The sequence below is a fragment of the Physeter macrocephalus genome, chromosome 6 (assembly GCF_002837175.3).
Source record: "Physeter macrocephalus isolate SW-GA chromosome 6, ASM283717v5, whole genome shotgun sequence".
Taxonomy (NCBI): Eukaryota; Metazoa; Chordata; class Mammalia; order Artiodactyla; family Physeteridae; genus Physeter; species Physeter macrocephalus.
Window position 1 is genome coordinate 96,144,259 of NC_041219.1, and position 17,451 is coordinate 96,161,709.

The window sequence follows — 17,451 nt, forward strand, 5'->3', positions numbered from 1 at the left end:
ATTAGTTAATTTATTTATTTTTGGCTGTGTTGGGTCCTCGTTTCTGTGCGAGGGCATTCTCCAGTTGCGGCGAGCGGGGAACAGTCTTCATTGCGGTGCGCGGGCCTCTCACTGTCGCGGCCTCTCTTGTTGTGGAGCACAGGCTCCAGACGCGCAGGCTCAGTAGTTGTGGCTCACAGGCCTAGTTGCTCCGCGGCATGTGGGATCCTCCCAGACCAGGGCTCGAACCCGTGTCCCCTGCATTAGCAGGAAGATTCTCAACCGCTGCGCCACCATCTTCTGATTTTTAATTTGACTCTGATTGAAATTGCTCTAAGTGGGAATGTGCTAATTTAGCCAATGGATGGTAGCCGTTGGTTAAACATTAAGATCATTTTAGAAGAGTTGAATCAAAGAAATCACAATGTGACTGTACAGGCTTCATCAGCAACTATATTTGTTAACTCCAGTGATGATTCTCTTGTGAATTTTGAGGTGATATCTGTTTCCTACAAGAAAAGCAACATCGACTCCTTAATTGAACATCTGGTAATGCTGTGGATAGATCACAGACCGACTCCTCTCACGCTCTGGACTTTCTACAAAGAACTAGGAAAAGTCCTACATACTTTTTTTCGAATTAATATACAAATCTGTGATGGAGTATTAAAGAACCCCAAGTTAATGGCAAGACTTCAGAAAGGAGGCTTTGATGTGCTGCTAGCCGACCCAGTAACAATCTGTGGAGACTTGGTTGCTCTGAAATCAGGAATTCCATTTATGTACACGTTGAGGTTCTCTCCAGCCTCAGCAGTGAAGAGACACTGTGGAAAAATCCCAGCACATGCCTCCTATGTACCTGTAGCACTTTCAGAGCTCACTGACCAGATGACCTGTGGCGAAAGGGTTAAAAATACCATATCTTATCCACTGCAAGACTTTATATTTCAGTCCTACTGGGGATAATGGAATTCATATTATAGCAAAATCCTAGGTAAGTCTCTAAAATATTCTCTTACTATTGATTCCAGATATCTTATTTATTCTTATTGTTAATACAGCAGAAGGCTTCCATACCACTGCCTATGCCAAGCTGAAGTAAATACATTTATTGTATCTTTGTACACATCCTTGAACATTATTTCTGGATAAATTCCTAGAAAATGGAGTGGTGGTATTAATACGCATGTTGTTGTTTCAAAGCAAATAATGTTGTGCTTATTTAGGTAATAGCTTTTCAATGTGTAAATCAATCTTCAAATATAAATGACAATACCTTTATTAGGATAAATTATGACACTTCTAAAAAATACCTTGACACACATTTTGAAGTGATACCTGATTTACTTTCCCTTCTTCATTCGTAATTAGAAAGTCTTTCCCTGCCTGTACTCAGCATATAGAAAAGCTCACCTCTCTATGTATTTTTCCATTTATTACATTTAGCCTTCTGCTCAATTGGGAATTTACTCTTTCGAGCGAGGAATAGATCTAATTTGATCTTTTTCCAAATAGCTGTCTTGTCCCAACACCATTTATTTTTATTTTTATTTTATTTTATTTTATTATTTTTTTAGATGTTGGGGGTAGGAGTTTATTAGTTAATTTATTTATTTTTGGCTGTGTTGGGTCCTCGTTTCTGTGCGAGGGCATTCTCCAGTTGCAGCGAGCGGGGAACAGTCTTCATCGCGGTGCGCGGGCCTCTCACTGTCGCGGCCTCTCTTGTTGTGGAGCACAGGCTCCAGACGCGCAGGCTCAGTAGTTGTGGCTCACAGGCCTAGTTGCTCCGCGGCATGTGGGATCCTCCCAGACCAGGGCTCGAACCCGTGTCCCCTGCATTAGCAGGCAGATTCTCAACCACTGCGCCACCAGGGAAGCCCATAAAATACATTATTAAAGTGAGTAATTTTAACGCACTTCTCTCAGCAATTGTTAGAATCATTAGACAAAAAACACAGAATGTAGAAAATTCGAATGTATCCAGCAATTAATGATTGCACATTCTTTTCAAACACATAAAACTTGACCACATAAATGAAGTCCCAGAAAAGAATTAGTGTCAATTATAGTACATTTGAGCTAGGAATCAATAACAAAAAGGTAAGAAGACAACCGTACATTGGTTGTTGAAAGATTAGTTGAAATGAACAAACTCCTAAAACAACCTTGCTTTCCAAAACTGATTCAAGATAGAATAAAACCTGCAAATATTAGTATAATCATTAAAGAATTTGAATTAGTAGCTTAAAATATTTATACAAAGGAAACAACCAGGCCTGAGTGACTTTACATAAGTTTCAACAAACATTCAAAGAAAAGAAACTCTTACTATTTTAATTATAAAGGCTTTGTGCTGTATTTTAATATCTGATAGGGTTACTTCCTCTTCATAGCCTGTCCTTTCAGTGTTTTCCTACCTATCGTATTTTTATTTTTCCACAGATATCAACTCATTTAATTACATAAAAAACTTGGTTTTTGGTTGGGAGTGTATCATCTTCACATATTAACTTAGTGACTGCTGACATTTTACTGGTGTTGAGACATCTTAAGAACAAGGTCTGTCTTTCAGGATTGTTTAATAGTTTTCTTCGTACTATGGATTTTGAACATATCTTAAGTTTATCCTTAAGTATTTTATCTTCTTTGTTGCCTTTGTAAATGGGGTTTTCTCTTTTAAGCATTTACTTTATATTGAGTTTGGGAAAAAATTATACTGGCCCCACCACCCCAGATATCTGTTCTTCTCTCTTTTTTTTCCTTGTTCTTACGGTGCTCTTGTTTAATGAAGGTGGATTGACAGGGAGAGACGATGCATGAACCAGGTCTCTGAATATGTTGGGGACCAAGACTTGGGGCAAATCCAAATAAGGACTGGATTTATGATTTTGCTGAAGGAGCATTATATCAAGTGGTATCCATGCAGCTAATTCATTGATACCTGGGGAGAAGTGTATGTGAGCACTCATCTCTCACGTGGGTGTGTTCACTGCTCTGCTAGACTGTGTCTAATCTTATGTGGACGTGAAGACAAAAACATAAGTAAAATAACAGGAGTGGTTTGGTGTAAGCATGGGGGTCAGGAGAAGAGCTGATGCCCCTGTTTGCTAGACGCTCAGTATCTGCTCGTGACTGCTCTCATTGTTTGCTAGTACAGCCTCAGTAATAGGAATGAGGATAAAGATACTGAACTGTAACCTACTGAGACACAGATTGTACTAGGACTGTGAAAGAGTGCAAGTTTTGCCCCGAAGAGCCAGGGAAGGCTTCATGGATGAGGAGGCATTTGAAGTGAGCCCTGAAGAATGAGTAAGAGTTTGCCAGGTGAGCAGGCTGGGCCAAAATTGCCTGAGAAAAAGGCTCGGGTTGTGGAAGGTCCACGAGGAGGTCAGGCGTTGAGCTGTTTGGGGTGATGGCAGGGAGGCAGCGGCAGGGCTGGGCTGGATGCGGTGATGACGTGCTGTGTAAGGTGACAGTCTGCAGTGACAAGGAGCTGAAGTTTTCTCCTGGAAATCTGAGTTTCTCAAACCTGGTGGTAGGCAAAGTGCTGACAGCATTGTAGGCTACAGTTTTAGTGTTTTTGCTAAGTTTCTTGTCCTATAAACCTGAGAGAGAAGGTTTCTGAATAATCAGTTTATCACGATACAGCTACACTCACTGAAGAATTATAAAATTTAGTGATGTTCATTTTCATGTAGCCGACCTTGTATGCCTTCAGAAATCAATATCGTATTTTAATAATGCTTTATCATGGGTTGTCAAGAGGTGATAAAAAGGACAAAAGGTACATTTGGGGTTCTGAGACTTTGCAGGATAGAAAAGAAATGCACTCCTATAAAAATGTGATTTCTTTGTTGCCTTTGATCATTTTAAAAAAACATTATTAAGGAATTAAATCTTACTAGTTTTATTTGATCTTTTCTGATCTTCTATAAATATATACTTTAAAAAAATTGAGTATTGGTTTTAAGCTGATTAATTACACTTGATTTTTAAAAAATAAATCTTATTTTAAAAACTATTGCAAATACTGAAGTAATTAAAGGTTAATGTTTGTTTTGGGTCCATATTAATAGCCATATTACCCATTTTTCAACTTAATGAAGTTAATCAGTCTTTTTTGGTGCTCTTGGTTAGTGTTTTTATCTTCCCTTGTCTATAATTCAGTGAGAAGTGTAATTTAAAAGAATTGCAGTTTAGACAACGGCATTTATGCAAGTTTCAGACAGAAGCTTAGTCATAGCCATCGAATGCTGTGAACAATAAGGACGTGATCCATTTTTAAAATGTAAATGCATGGCTATGTCTGCCAGCAAATCAGTTTTTACAGCCCATACACAGTTGTTAAATAGTAGTTGCTGAGTGAATAAAAATACTAAGATTAAAAATTGCAGATTTGCAATGGGAACAAAACATTTTATTGCTCTGTAAAATATTTTCTGCTTCTTGTATTTCGTTTGAATTGTTAGATTTCTTGGTGTTTCTGTGTTACCTTTGATTTACTTCACACTCTTCTTCTATTTGCATAAGATGCAATAGATTTGCAGAGATGCAAGGGATTCTCGACCATTTCCCTCCTGCACGACCTTCTTGTACATAGTTGGCACTCAGCATTTGTCAGATTGAACTGCCTGCCATTCTACCATACTTTTAAAACATGTTCTGTTTTTTGAAAATGCCTTTAATTATCTACTTGTGGTCATCATAGCCTCACTATTTATTCACTGCCTTCAACTGACAGTCTTAGATATAAAACATGACCTTCCTAAAAGTTTGTGTGCTCGGTACAGTGCCAGTGAAGAGGGAGGTAGTGATTAACTGTGTCAGGAGAGCTTCTCAGAGGAGCTGACATTGGACTGAGCTGGAAGGATGAGTACCAGGCAGGCAGGAGTGGTGCAGACCAGTCAAGTGTAGCACTCAGTATGGGAAGAGGCGCACAGTCAGGTAAGGGCAAATGTGGCCTCTGGGAAAGGAAACCTCTGGATGTGCGTTCCATGCTGCACAACTCCTGGACACTGCAGAGTCTGTGGCTGGTGGAGGGCGTGACTTCCAACTGTGTACTACAGGTAGACATCTGGGTGATTTATCACCTTCTCCCGTAAAGGTCAAATTACTTGTGTTATATGTTGGACTAAAAGAGCTCTAATTCATGAGGCACTATTTTTATTTTGGGAAAATACTCATCAGAAGACTTTCCCAGTGAAGAAAAAAGAAATTTAACCACAAATCACATGAAAATGGATGAACTGAATCTCATGTATTCCTGGGAGTTTACTTTTAAACACCTTTGTTATGTTTTCATTTTTTGTCATTGTAGAGTAAGAAAAAGACCACAGTGTGCTCTTCCCATTATTACTCGCCTCTCAGCCACAGTTGTCCAAGTATGTTCTTTATACACAGTGAAATGTTACTTGACAGTATCACTTAATACAGGTGTTAAACCTTGAAGAAGGTAAGGTAAACCTGACCTTCTTCAGCATAACCCCAGACAAATGTAGACGTGTCTGTATACAGCACAGCACAGTTTCCCACTGTTAACAGAGCTGCATCTTTTAACAGAGTTCTTGAAACTGACTTGGCACAGTGGTGTTTGCTGTTTTGGACAAGCAGTGCTGTGTGGTGGTAAAGCTGTTGACTTTTTTTTTTTAACATCTTTATTGGAGTATAATTGCTTTACAGTGGTGTGTTAGTTTCTGCTTTATAACAAAGTGAATCAGTTATACATATACATATATCCCCATATCTCTTCCCTCTTGCATCTCCCTCCCTCCCACCCTCCCTATCCCACCCCTCTAGGTGGTCACAAAGCACCGAGCTGGTCTCCCTGTGCTATGCGGCTGCTTCCCACTAGCTATCGTTTTCTTTTGCAGCTGAGGTGGACTCCTGGCTTAGCCACTTAACTAGGTTTGTAACTGGGAAGTTTCTCCCCCTGCCTTAAGTTGCTTCTTTGTAAATAGTGATGTCCTATTTCATGAAGTTAGTATGAGGCTTAAGTGCATTAATACGTATAAAGCTCTTAGAACAATGCCTGGCATGTAGGTAGGAAGTGCCCTCTTTTAACCAGTCCAGCTTTCAACAGTCTCTCCTAGGTCCCTGTGTGCTAGCTGTTGTTATTTTCGTTACGTTCTTCCCAGTTAAAGCTCTCCTCTTTTTTTTTTTTGGTTTTCAAAAATACTTCAAGATATTTATCTTCAGTATATGGGATTAGGTTTGAAAAATCACCCCAAGAGTGAAGGTTTCATGCAGTTAATGCTCATAGTTTTCTTGCACTAGAGGCACCCCGGTTTAGGATCTCTTTGCAGCTCTACATGTCCGTGTTCTAAATTAGCATCTGCATTCAGCCTGTTCTCCCTAGATGGGCTGTGGCTTCCTACAGACTCACTAATTGTGATTCAAATGGTGCTTTTATTTCCTCTCCCTCAGTGGCAGCGTAGTGAACCTCAGGTCATAGGCAGCCCTCTTAGATTTCAGGTTCTGAATTTCCTTCAGGATTTTGCATTTTTCACTGACTTCAAACTTTTCCCGTAAAATGTTCTATTTTCAAGCCCCATCAGTCTTTCTGATTGTAGTTGCAAATACTAAATGAAAAAATGTACCTGGTTGAAAATACTAAGCTCACAGGTTATTTTCACTAAACTATTACAACAGTGTTTTCCAAAATATATTCCTTGGGATATTAATATATTTTATGGTAAAAAGGGTAAAAAGTATATTTTGGAATTAGTGGGCCAAACAATACCCAACAGATGTATTTTCTGTTTTTATAGTTTTTCATGTGCCACTGTGAATCCCCCCAAGAGTGCATGGTATTTAGCAGTTCTCAAACATATTTATCCTTGGGATCCCTTTGTGCAGTTAGAGTTCTGTGGGAAGCACTGACCTGTGCTGTCATTTTGCATTCCTCCCACTCCGTGCCTCCATCTCACTCCTTTCCAGTCCAGCCTCACCAGTGTTATCAGAGTGATTCTTGGCTCTTCTTAGTCTCTCTCAGACACCTCGAGCTTTTGGTTGTCACCTCACACCTGTCAGCATCTCTGGTCTTCTCTGCCCTTGACCATGTTCTTGCCTTGGCCTGGAGTGCCCTGCCTCCACGCTCCTCTCTGAAGGGCTCTCCCCAGTACCCCCAGTGAGTTACCCGTACTCTCTCCCTCCTCCTGTGAGATCGTAGTCTGTTTAACTCATTGAAATTATTTGTTGGGCACATGCTTTCTGTGAGACTTTAAATGGAGATTGTCAATGTAAAGTTTATTGAAGAAGAAGTTGTTGGGAATAGAGTTAAATTTTTATATATATCTTTGTCTTTTTATTTTCTTTCTCTAGTGTTCTTTTGAAGATGACAACATCCATTCTTTATTAAAGCCTTTAGAACTGGAACTACAAAAGACAGTGCATACATACTGTGGAAAAATTTACAAAATATTTATCAAACAGCTGACCAAAAGCATACAAGATCGTTATGATAGACCACCAAAGGAAAGGTGATTCTTGTTGACCGCTAAATCAAAGGAATTAAAACAACAAAATATCAGAGGATATGTGTGAAGGAATAGTCTTAGATGAAGTGTTCAGGAAGGAATTATTCATCTTCAGAATAATTTTTTTCCCGAAGAAGTTAAATGAGCAGTATTTTCATGTAATGAAGAATAAGTTGAAGTCTTGGACCCCAACAAGAAGATATTTTTGATTTCTGATGTTTTGTAATGCTGTTTGCTGTCGTTCTAGTATTGATGAAGATATTATTGAATGGTTGTAGCCTACAGACTTTGTTTGACTCTTACTCTCAAGTGGGTGAGAGCAGTAGGGATGTATGGTTGGAGACGAATGTACCTCATGCACAGTGGAGATACTCAGACTGTGAGTATAGCAATAATTTTACGTCAGCACTAACCTCACTTTAAATGTGTGAGAAAGGAAAGTTGTTTACAGGAGCAGAAAATGTTCTGTTTCTAAAGAAATGGGATGTAACTGATGTCACTATCGACAATCTATGTGTGCCTTTATACATTTCATCTCTGTTTTAAACTATTTTTGTGACAATCATGCTTAAAATTGTTTTTAGTTTATAAGTAAACTGCACATTTAAAATTGAGAGGGAAAACTGAAAGTTTTGATTATTAGTCTCTGTGTGTATTTGTGAAACGTAGAATTTTCATTTGTATGTGCTTAACTGTCTTGCCAAAAGTCATATCTAAGATTATTAATTAGGTATTTTAGGAAATTTTTTATCACTTTAAATGAAAATTTTCAGCTTTACTGGGCATTCTGGACACAATAAATATACTGATAATAAAATGAGAACCTAACGAGCGTACTTATATGATGGTGGAAAATGTGATGGACCAAAATGCATAAGCTATGTACTTCCTGTGAGCAGTCATTATAGTTACAGTGGAGCAGAAAAAAAGTGGTCCACTTAAACCTTTTTCCTTCTACCTCAAAATGGCTTTGCAAGATATTTTTGAAGAAGCAAATATACGTATAGAGCCTTACTTTAAGTTAGACAACTTTCATGGGTGATTGGCTTCAGAAGATTGTCACGTCTGATTATAGAAAAACTAGTTTTGATTTGGTTGATGTGCATGTCCTCCTTCTTTGAATATCACTTAAGACAGTTATTTTTTTTTTATCTTGGCAATAAGAAAATATTACTTCTCTTAGTGTTTTTGACCTGTCTTCTATAGCTGTAGATTCTGAGTACTTAGCATGTACTGTGCTGGGGCACACGTCTCATTTTACCAAGTACTGTATGGTTAACTTCTTTTTCTCCTTTTGACATTTTAACGCTTAAATAGAGAAGAGAAAATCATGAAGGAAGACTATCACCTTTGTGAAAATAGTGGTGATTGGCTTTATGAAGACACAGCGCCCTCTGTGGAGACGTGGAAGACGGTCCTCCGTCTTTGCAGTTCAGTCAGGGACGAATTGAGAGAGGAAGGTGTAAGAAAGGCAGATGAGAAGCTGATGGCCAGCCCAGCACTCTTGGACAGAAGCGTTCAGAGAGCACAGTCTGTGCGTCCCTGGCATTGCACCGTGGTGACTGTGAGAATTTGTGAACTTGTTGAAGTTGATTTGCTAAATAAAAAATGAGGTCCCTAGAATTTTGAAGTTTGGAGGGTATAGGATCATTTTTAATGGTCCCCAGTTGAGACCATTGGCGACCTGGCTACATCAGACTCTTGTGGGGACCTTGCTGAGAATGGATTCCTGGGCCTCACCTTTGGTGACTCCGGTACCCCATGCCTAGATGGGTCTGCACATTACACAGAAGTAGAGAGAATAGTACAGTGGTACTCCTTGTCCAGATCAAACACGTCAGTATCTTACCACATTTGTGTCATCTGTCCCTTTTTCCTTTGCTGAAGTATCTTAAAGAAAATGTCAGGCATCATGTTATTTCACCTCTGTGAACACTTCGGTAACTACAGTGACATCATATCTCCTTTGGCTTCGGTTAATATCCAGTTCTTAGGCAGATTTCCCTTATTGACTACAATGTAAGAATCAGAGTGCAAAAATAAGTCACATTCTGATTCTATTTTTAATAAACACCTCAGATGATTTTGGTGTCAGTTAGTTTGGGAACCCCTGGAAATCATTTTGCCACCTTGAAGGTTGAAGCTAGGACCACAATTCTCGGCACAGTTGGTGGATTATAAATGTGATTCTGAAACATTAGCGGAAGTACTTGGGGTTATTGACAAGATACAAATTTATATTAGGAAGTTGCTTAGATTTAATTTCCTTAGTGAACAGAGACTCTTAGCCCTATAGGCTCTAGTATGATTGGGACTGGGTAGAGTGTGGTCATAGTTTAACTGGACTGTATGCTGTGGTCTCACGCCTGTTGTACCTGTTTACACTGTTACGCACTCTACATTGTGGATCAGTTGGAGGGTTCTTCATGTGGTTTATTCAGACCTGACCTAATTGAGCATTTTACCATAAATTGGGTTATGGTGAAAACTCTCCACTTAGGGACTGTGTTTACCTAAAAGTTAGGGTATCACAAAAAGTCCTTAACAATATTAAAATGAGTTTTCTGAGTTTATCTTTAGATAAGGTAACTTTTTCCTTGAGAAGTCTCAAGAAATGCAGTTCTCAGCATTAATGAGGTTAAATTCTAGAACAGCTTAGCGAACGTTTTATATTTCTTTCCATAAGATGGTGTATCTATGCAGTTTATACGAATTACATTCTATATTCTTTGAGTCTATGTGTTAGAACAATTCTGACCTCAGAACTATCTCTGGGCTGCAGTATTACCAAAGCAGAATGACTTTATAATGTAGCCAACCCTCATTTATATGAAGTAGCCATCTTAGAGGAACTTGGAAAGCCTTTAGAAAATATATATTGTGATTTACGTTTTAAGAAAATGCATACTTTTTTTTTTCCCTATGAAGAGTAGTTCATAATGTATACGGTAACCCACTTATCTTTGGACACTTCAGAGCCTGAAACAATACTACTGCTTACTCACTGCTCTCTCATCTTGCCTTCAGTCAGATGGTGTAATGGAAAGAAAACCAGACTGTGAACTAGATCTGGATTCTCTTCTTGGTTAGGGACCCAAGGCATATCATTTAACCTTCTCTGTGCCATAAGTCTGTGAACAATCAATATGCCCTTCCCACCTCATAAGACTCAGAAGTCATGAAGTTGAGACCCAGAAGAGAGAATGGATTTGCTGCATGGCTTGTATCATGCCACGCCAGCATTACTGTTGAAGTTCTGTGTTGCTCTGTTGTCTCCTGAACAGATCATTGTTTTAGGCTGAATGTTTTTTGACATGTTTTATATCTCCGGCATGAATTTGCTTAGATTATGTAAGGAAGAATTTTTAAGGAAGAGAAAGCAAAGGAAAGAATGATGTAAAGGAATGATCAAAGGAAGAAGGAAAAGAGAGGAAGTGAGAAAAGTGAAGAAAGAGAAGGGAATAAGAGTGAGAATGGCCAAAGGCAGAGTGCAAGAAGAGAGGGGATGAGAGTGGGGAAATCGAGAAGTAGAGGTAGAGAGAGCGGAGGTGTGGGAACAGTCACTTTTTGAGTTGCAGCACCCCAGCCTGTACCACTGTCTGCTTGCCTTCCTCTGTTTCTGTTCACGAGGCCCTCTGGGCTCAGGAATTGTGCTGGCTTTCATGGAAGGGGCAGCCAGGCTACCTTTGTTTGATTTGTTGATCCTAAAGTCTTTTCCCAGTCACTCTACTCACTGATCATTTAGTGCTGTTATTCAACATTGTATTTTTTTTTTTTGTATTTTTTTGTTAATTGGATCCAAGTTTGTGAGCTAAGACCTGTCAAAACACGATGACAAATATTAGTCTTCCCAGGTGCAGTCTTATGCAGGACTGACCACATAGATAACACTGGAGGAGGGGATGGCCGTATCAGATCTGAAGGGGGCCCAGGAATCTATCACAGTGGTTTTCCCAGGTGATACTGCTAAGAAGCTAGATTTGGGAACCACTGCCCTGCCTTGAATGAATGGTAGCTTAAACAGCACATCACATCTCTTGATTCCTCAGTAGGCATACTTCCAGTTGAAGTGTTAGGAATGGATTAAAGAGAACAGGAGACAGCAGGAGTACATTAAATGGAAAAACCTTAGAAGAAAGTACTCAGTGTCTTCTTTTTCAGAAGTTTATATTGTAAGTAATAAACACCTTAGCGTTAAACAGTAGTGATTTAGCGAGACCACTGATTTTTTTTTTTTTTTAATAACTTTTCGTTCCTTAGAGTAAAATAGAGAAGAGGTAGGGAAGCAGTATGTCAGGTGTGGGGCCAGTTATCATTTTATTAAATGTAATTTCAAGCATCTTAAACAATTGCCTTATTGCATTTTAATATTTAATAAAAGTAGAGTAAATAATGATTAGTACTGTAACAGTTATCCTTCTATACACTGCCAAAGCAACCCTTTTTTGCCTGTTAAAGTCTGGCTAAACTGTCCTGGTGTTCGTCGTTTCTTAATTCATTGAACATGAAACTAGATTTTTAAAACTAAATTATATAAACTTAAGGCAGGTGTAAAAGGTGATGCAAGAATTTTTTTTAACTAAAAATGAATATGATGTTAATCCAAATATCTAGCAATTACAGAATTATGAGAACATGGAATAGCATATTGGACTAGGCAATGTAAAACTGATTACAAGTCGATGTCAAACTTCTAAATGGAAAATATCTGTTGTCACCTCATCTCTACCAATTAATTCCAAATGTCTAATGGGATTGTTTCTTAAGAATTTTCTATAAACCCAGTTTTCAAACAAAAGAGAACCTTTGAAAAGATATGGAGAGAAAAAGAAAGGAAAATTTCTGTCACTTCTAATGCTGTGAATGTTATTTGGAGGGTCTGTGGTCAGACATTTTAATGCCAAACTTAAGACCTGATGTAGAGCCTCTGATTATGTGTAGTTTACATATACAATCTGAATTTGTGAGCATGAAACACACATCATCATAGCAACTCCTTGTAAAAACTGAAGAAAAGCAACAGTGTACCTTTCATTTAAAATGTAAGTTGACTTTGACTATGATGGAAAATAGCTGTTTTCAACCTGTGTATAAAATCTCTTCAGGGAATATTGGACTGTTATGCAAAAATAATTCAGGGCTGTAAACTGTGTTATCCATTGCATCACATCCATTGTTGTCAGTATCTGAGAGCTGGGCCAGTGGCTTTTGATGGATGTTGTAACAGAAGATTTATGAAGGAGATGGTGGTTTGTACTTGCACCTGAAGTCAGAAACTGGAAGGTGTTTCCATTTTTCACAAGCATTTTGCATAGATGTGTTAATATTTTGAGTAGTAATGATTCTAAAGCTGCAGGAAGGCATTTTGGTGTACTGTGCTACACAGAGATTACTACTCTTAAATTGATTTTTACCTGAAAATATGACGGTTTTAGGATAATTTGGATATCTTCCTCCAAGTATTTTGTGTATCTTGACATTTATTAAAGGGAGGGTGAGTATAAGATTATAGATTGGGATGTAACCTGAGAATAATGGAAAGTTGCTCTGTTCTGTTTTGGGGGGATTCAAATCATTTTTTTCTTGAGAAACTTTGTGTTGTTCTTACTAAATAAACATCTACTCAATAAATATCTAATTTCTTCAAGTGATGTGTCTGAATTATTCTAGCAGTCAGAAGCAATTTTGGAATCTTTAGGCTTGGGAAGCTTGATAACTAAAAGTCAGGGCAGTTCCTGGACTGACTAATTCGGCAACTGGACAGTGTCATCAGAAACCTAGGTACCTTTTGTCTTTACAGTACTGTTCTCACCATGTGAGCTGTGTCTCCCCCCACAGTCCCCAAGTGACAGCCAACATTCTGCATCTCAAATGACAACCAGAGGCAAAAATATATCTTTTTATAAGAGGAAGGTGCCACCTGTCTCCATCCACTTGCTCCCATAGCAAGTGGATCTCTTTTGGACACAGATAGCAATATCTGTGTCCAAAACAATTACTTTGCAAAGAGAATAAAACTTCAATGGTTGGCTCAGACCATGATTTGCCCCAAACTTAAATACAGCCTCCCTTGAAGAATGGCTACTCACAGGAAAGGAAATAACATCAGGGTTCTTTTAGAAGTGTGTGGGGTAGAAGGGTAGGGGTTTAGAAGATATAGGCAACAGACCTAGATGATTTTACTGGCCCAAGTATTTCTTTTTATTATTATTATTATTATTATTTTTGGCTGCGCTAGGTCTTCATTGCTGCACACGGGCTTTCTCTAGTTGTGGCGAGCGGGGGCTACTCTTCGTTGCGGTGTGCAGGCTTCTCATTGTAGTGGCTTCTCTTGTTGCGGAGCACGGGCTCTAGGGCACGCGGGCTTCAGTAGTCGTGGCGTGCAGGCCCAGTAGTTGCGGCTCTCAGGCTCTAGAGCACAGGCTCAGTAGTTGTGGCACAGGGGCTTAGTTGCTCCGCAGCACATGGGATCTTCCCGGACCAGGGATCGAACCCGTGTCCCTTGCATTGGCAGGCGGATTCTTAACCACTGCGCCACAAGAGAAGTCCCCAAGTATTTCTTAAAACTACCCAGAGGACCAAATTTCAGATCTAGAGAAGAGTACCTTTTCTGTGCCAGGGTGTAATTGTGCTTTAACGGGTCTCTGTAATGTTATGATCTAACAGTTCTCAGTTTTACATATTTTATTATTTATACAATGGTTTTCTGGTTACAGTGATAGCATGAAGGGTTTTAAAAGATTATTGAGGTGATGATTACTTCCAAGAGAGTTTAAAAGTTCTTCTAAATTTATGTTGAGTAATGTATTAATAGTTAGTTATTAACAACCTTTATCATATTTTTAATCATTTATAATTTACAAAATGCCTTCATTGAAAAACATTCAAACAATACTGAAGAATTAAAAGTATATGAAGTAAAAAGTAAAAGACTCCTAACAATCCACCCCTAAGAGCATTTGGTGTGTATCCTCCCTGTCTTGCTATGTACACACAGTGTACCCACACACGGGCTTGGTTCTACAATGGCTTCTACAACTTGCCTTATTTCACACAGTATATTATGATATCTTTCCTTGTCGATACATTAGATCTACCTCATTCTTTAGCTGCATATTATGTCATAGTAGTGTACTTCAGTAGAGATTAGCGTTTGGACTTCTGAAATATGAAAGCATAAGTAACGAGTTTTAACTTGTTAGGGGAAATAGTCAACTACTTTACCATTTTTCTAGTTGTAATTTAAGTTGTATTAAATCGTGAATAAACTGTAGTGTACCTTAAAAATCGAAGTAAATATCAGATTATTAAAATTTTTAAAAATTAAATGGGAAGTTTTTGTAAGTAATAATATAAATAATATGTAATATAATAAATACATAATAATAAAATAACAATAGTTACATTTCTGTGAGACTGGCATGTCTGAATATTGTTACTTCAGGGTTCTTTTACCTTTCCATTCTTTCTTTTTTAAAAATACATTTTGAATAGTATTAAAATACATTTGAATAGCTCTAAAAAATTTATTTGTAGAAATTAACAAAATTTGACCCTCAATTTTACCTGTGCTTTACCTACTGTTCTTTAGCATTTAAAATATTTTAAGTGGGCCATTTAACTGGTTAAAAGAGGTTTTTAATCTATTAGAACAGTGCTATCTGACAGTAATATAACGCAAACACATTTAAGTTTAAATTTTCTAGTAGCCACATTAAAAGCGGTAAAAAGCACTTGCAATTAATTTTAATAATACATTTTACTTAATTCAGTATATCCAAAATATTATCATGTGGGCATGTAGTGAATATAAAAATGTTAGCGAGATCATATTTTTTCCATACTGTACTAAACCTATATTTTTCACATACAGCACATCTCACTTCAAATTTGCTACATTTCAAGTGGCCACTTGTGGCTCATGGTTAACAACTTGGACAGCACAGCTCTATAGAGTACAAACTCTGGAGGCAAAAATCATTTCTGTTTTTTCAGTGGTATCTGTCACTGTGACTGTACATGGTAGACACACAGATTTGCTCAGTGAATTTTAATTGAGGGATGTTTTATAAAACTGTGGAAGTTTTTTGTAAATTTGGAAAAGAGTTTAAACTCTGGCCATTTTATTTGTAAAGACATTAAGTAAAATTCTGTTCCCCAAAAATGTATACCCTCATTGATAGTGAAAGAAATTAAACCAGAAGAGGTGAAAATCCTTTAATGAAAGTGTGTGTGTGTGTGTGTGTGTGTGTGTGTGTGTGTGTGTGTGTGTGTGTGTGAGAGAGAGAGAGAGAGAGAGAATGAGAGGAAGCTCCATGCTAGCAAGGTTATGGTGAAGCTACTACACAACTTCAGATGATAGTGAGGTCATATGATTCACGTACCCTCAGAGCCCACTTTTTGGATCATTGATTACTCATGCACAAACATTGATCTCAAATCTGTAATAAACCTGAGTCTGCTCCCATAGATTCTGGCTTCCCCACGTTGCTACACTTCCCGTCTAAAGCCAGTCCCTTCATTTTGCACTAGATTTGTAACAGGCGGCGCGGGTTAGCTGTTAGCTCACACTGCAACAGAGAGTGCAGTGAGAGGCGGAGTGCAGCCCTGCGGCCTCGGGCCGGTGGCTGAGCTGGGAGCCCCAGGGACAGGCTGGGGGTGTGTCCTGCAGAGCTCCAGAGCCCTCGCCACGGCCGCCCACTGGCTGGGCTTAGGCCTTGAAGAAGCAGTGAACCTCTCCCCCATTCCCACCTCTGCGGCCTAATGCCGGCGGTTGTCTCCATGGGTTGCAGACCTCGGGACCCGGCCCCTGTTTGGGTGGCCTGAGGGCCGGCTGGCTCCTGGGCACCTGGCTCCCTCAGTGATGACGGCTGGGCATGGTCTGGAGACCTAGCCCTGAGGGCACCTCCAGCTGAGATCTACCTGCTTAGCTGGGCCTGGGCACCCGCAGGAAGACCCAGACTGGGTGCGGGACGAATGCTCTCAGTCAGGGTAACCGGCCTGCGCAGGGACCCCCTCCTCTTAGCCAGGGCCTGGACCTCAGAGGGCTAAAGTTAAGCCTTGGGACCTTGTCCTTTCTTGTCAGAGCTGAGAATAACATTTGTTTTGGTGGAGGTTTACAGGAACATCGTGACCTGACTGTGACCTGACCTCAAGAGCAAAGGATCCGACACCAAGAAGTTTGCAACAACTAACCACGCCCCTCCCTCACCTTTCCTATAAAAGGTCTTTGTTGAAAGCTTTTGGCGAGTGGGGGGAGGTAGGGGGGTAGGGGGGTTAAGGCATGAGCCACCCATTCTCCTTGCATGGCCCTGCAATAAACCTTTCTCTGCTCCAAACTCTGACATTTTGGTATTGTTTCGCCTCACTGTGTGTCGGGCACACACACTTGCATTCGGTAACAGATTCTGTCTGTCCTCTCTTGTGTAACTCAAGAACAATGTTCCATCACTTCTTCCCGCTTTCTCTTTACCTTATAATTTTTTCCACTCTACTAGATCATTCCCAGGAAAACTCCTTGAAAGGGTTGTCTGTATTCTCTGTCTCCAGTTCTTCTCTTGTCAAGATCACCAATGACTTGTGTGTTCTTTTTTAAAAAATTATAGTTGATTTATAATATTGTATTAGTTTCAGGGTTCTATAAAAACATTGAATCACATTGACTTGTGTCTCCTTCCTTCCTTCCTTCCTTCCTTCCTTCCTTCCTTCCTTCTCCCTCTCCCTCTCTCTCGCTTCATGGCTTGCGGGATCTTCATTCCCCAACCAGGGATGGAACCCGGGGCCTCAGCAGTGAAAGTGCCAAGTCCTAACCACTGAACTGCTGGGGAATTCCCAACTTGTGTGTTGTTAATTCCAATCTCCAATTGCTAATCCTCATCTTTTTTGCCCTATTAGTAGCATGTGACAGAACTTGAAGAAGCACTCTCTTCATTGAAACATCTTCACCTGGCCTCCATTTCACTGTACTCTTTGTCTTCCCCTTTCCTCATTCAATACT

General features: G+C 39.4%; 1 protein-coding gene across 3 annotated transcripts in view; it reads left to right on the forward strand.

Moving 5' to 3' along the window:
• Positions 1-7,882, forward strand: part of GXYLT1 (glucoside xylosyltransferase 1) — a 62,567-nt gene extending 54,685 nt beyond the window's left edge. For all 3 annotated transcript variants that reach the window (XM_024122815.3, XM_024122814.3, XM_007123988.4), the window contains one exon: positions 7,300-7,882. In XM_024122815.3, coding sequence (XP_023978583.1) covers positions 7,300-7,461 — 162 coding nt within the window. In that variant the 3' untranslated portion in view covers positions 7,462-7,882. The remainder of the gene's footprint in view (positions 1-7,299) is intronic.
• The last annotated feature ends 9,569 nt before the right edge of the window (positions 7,883-17,451 follow it).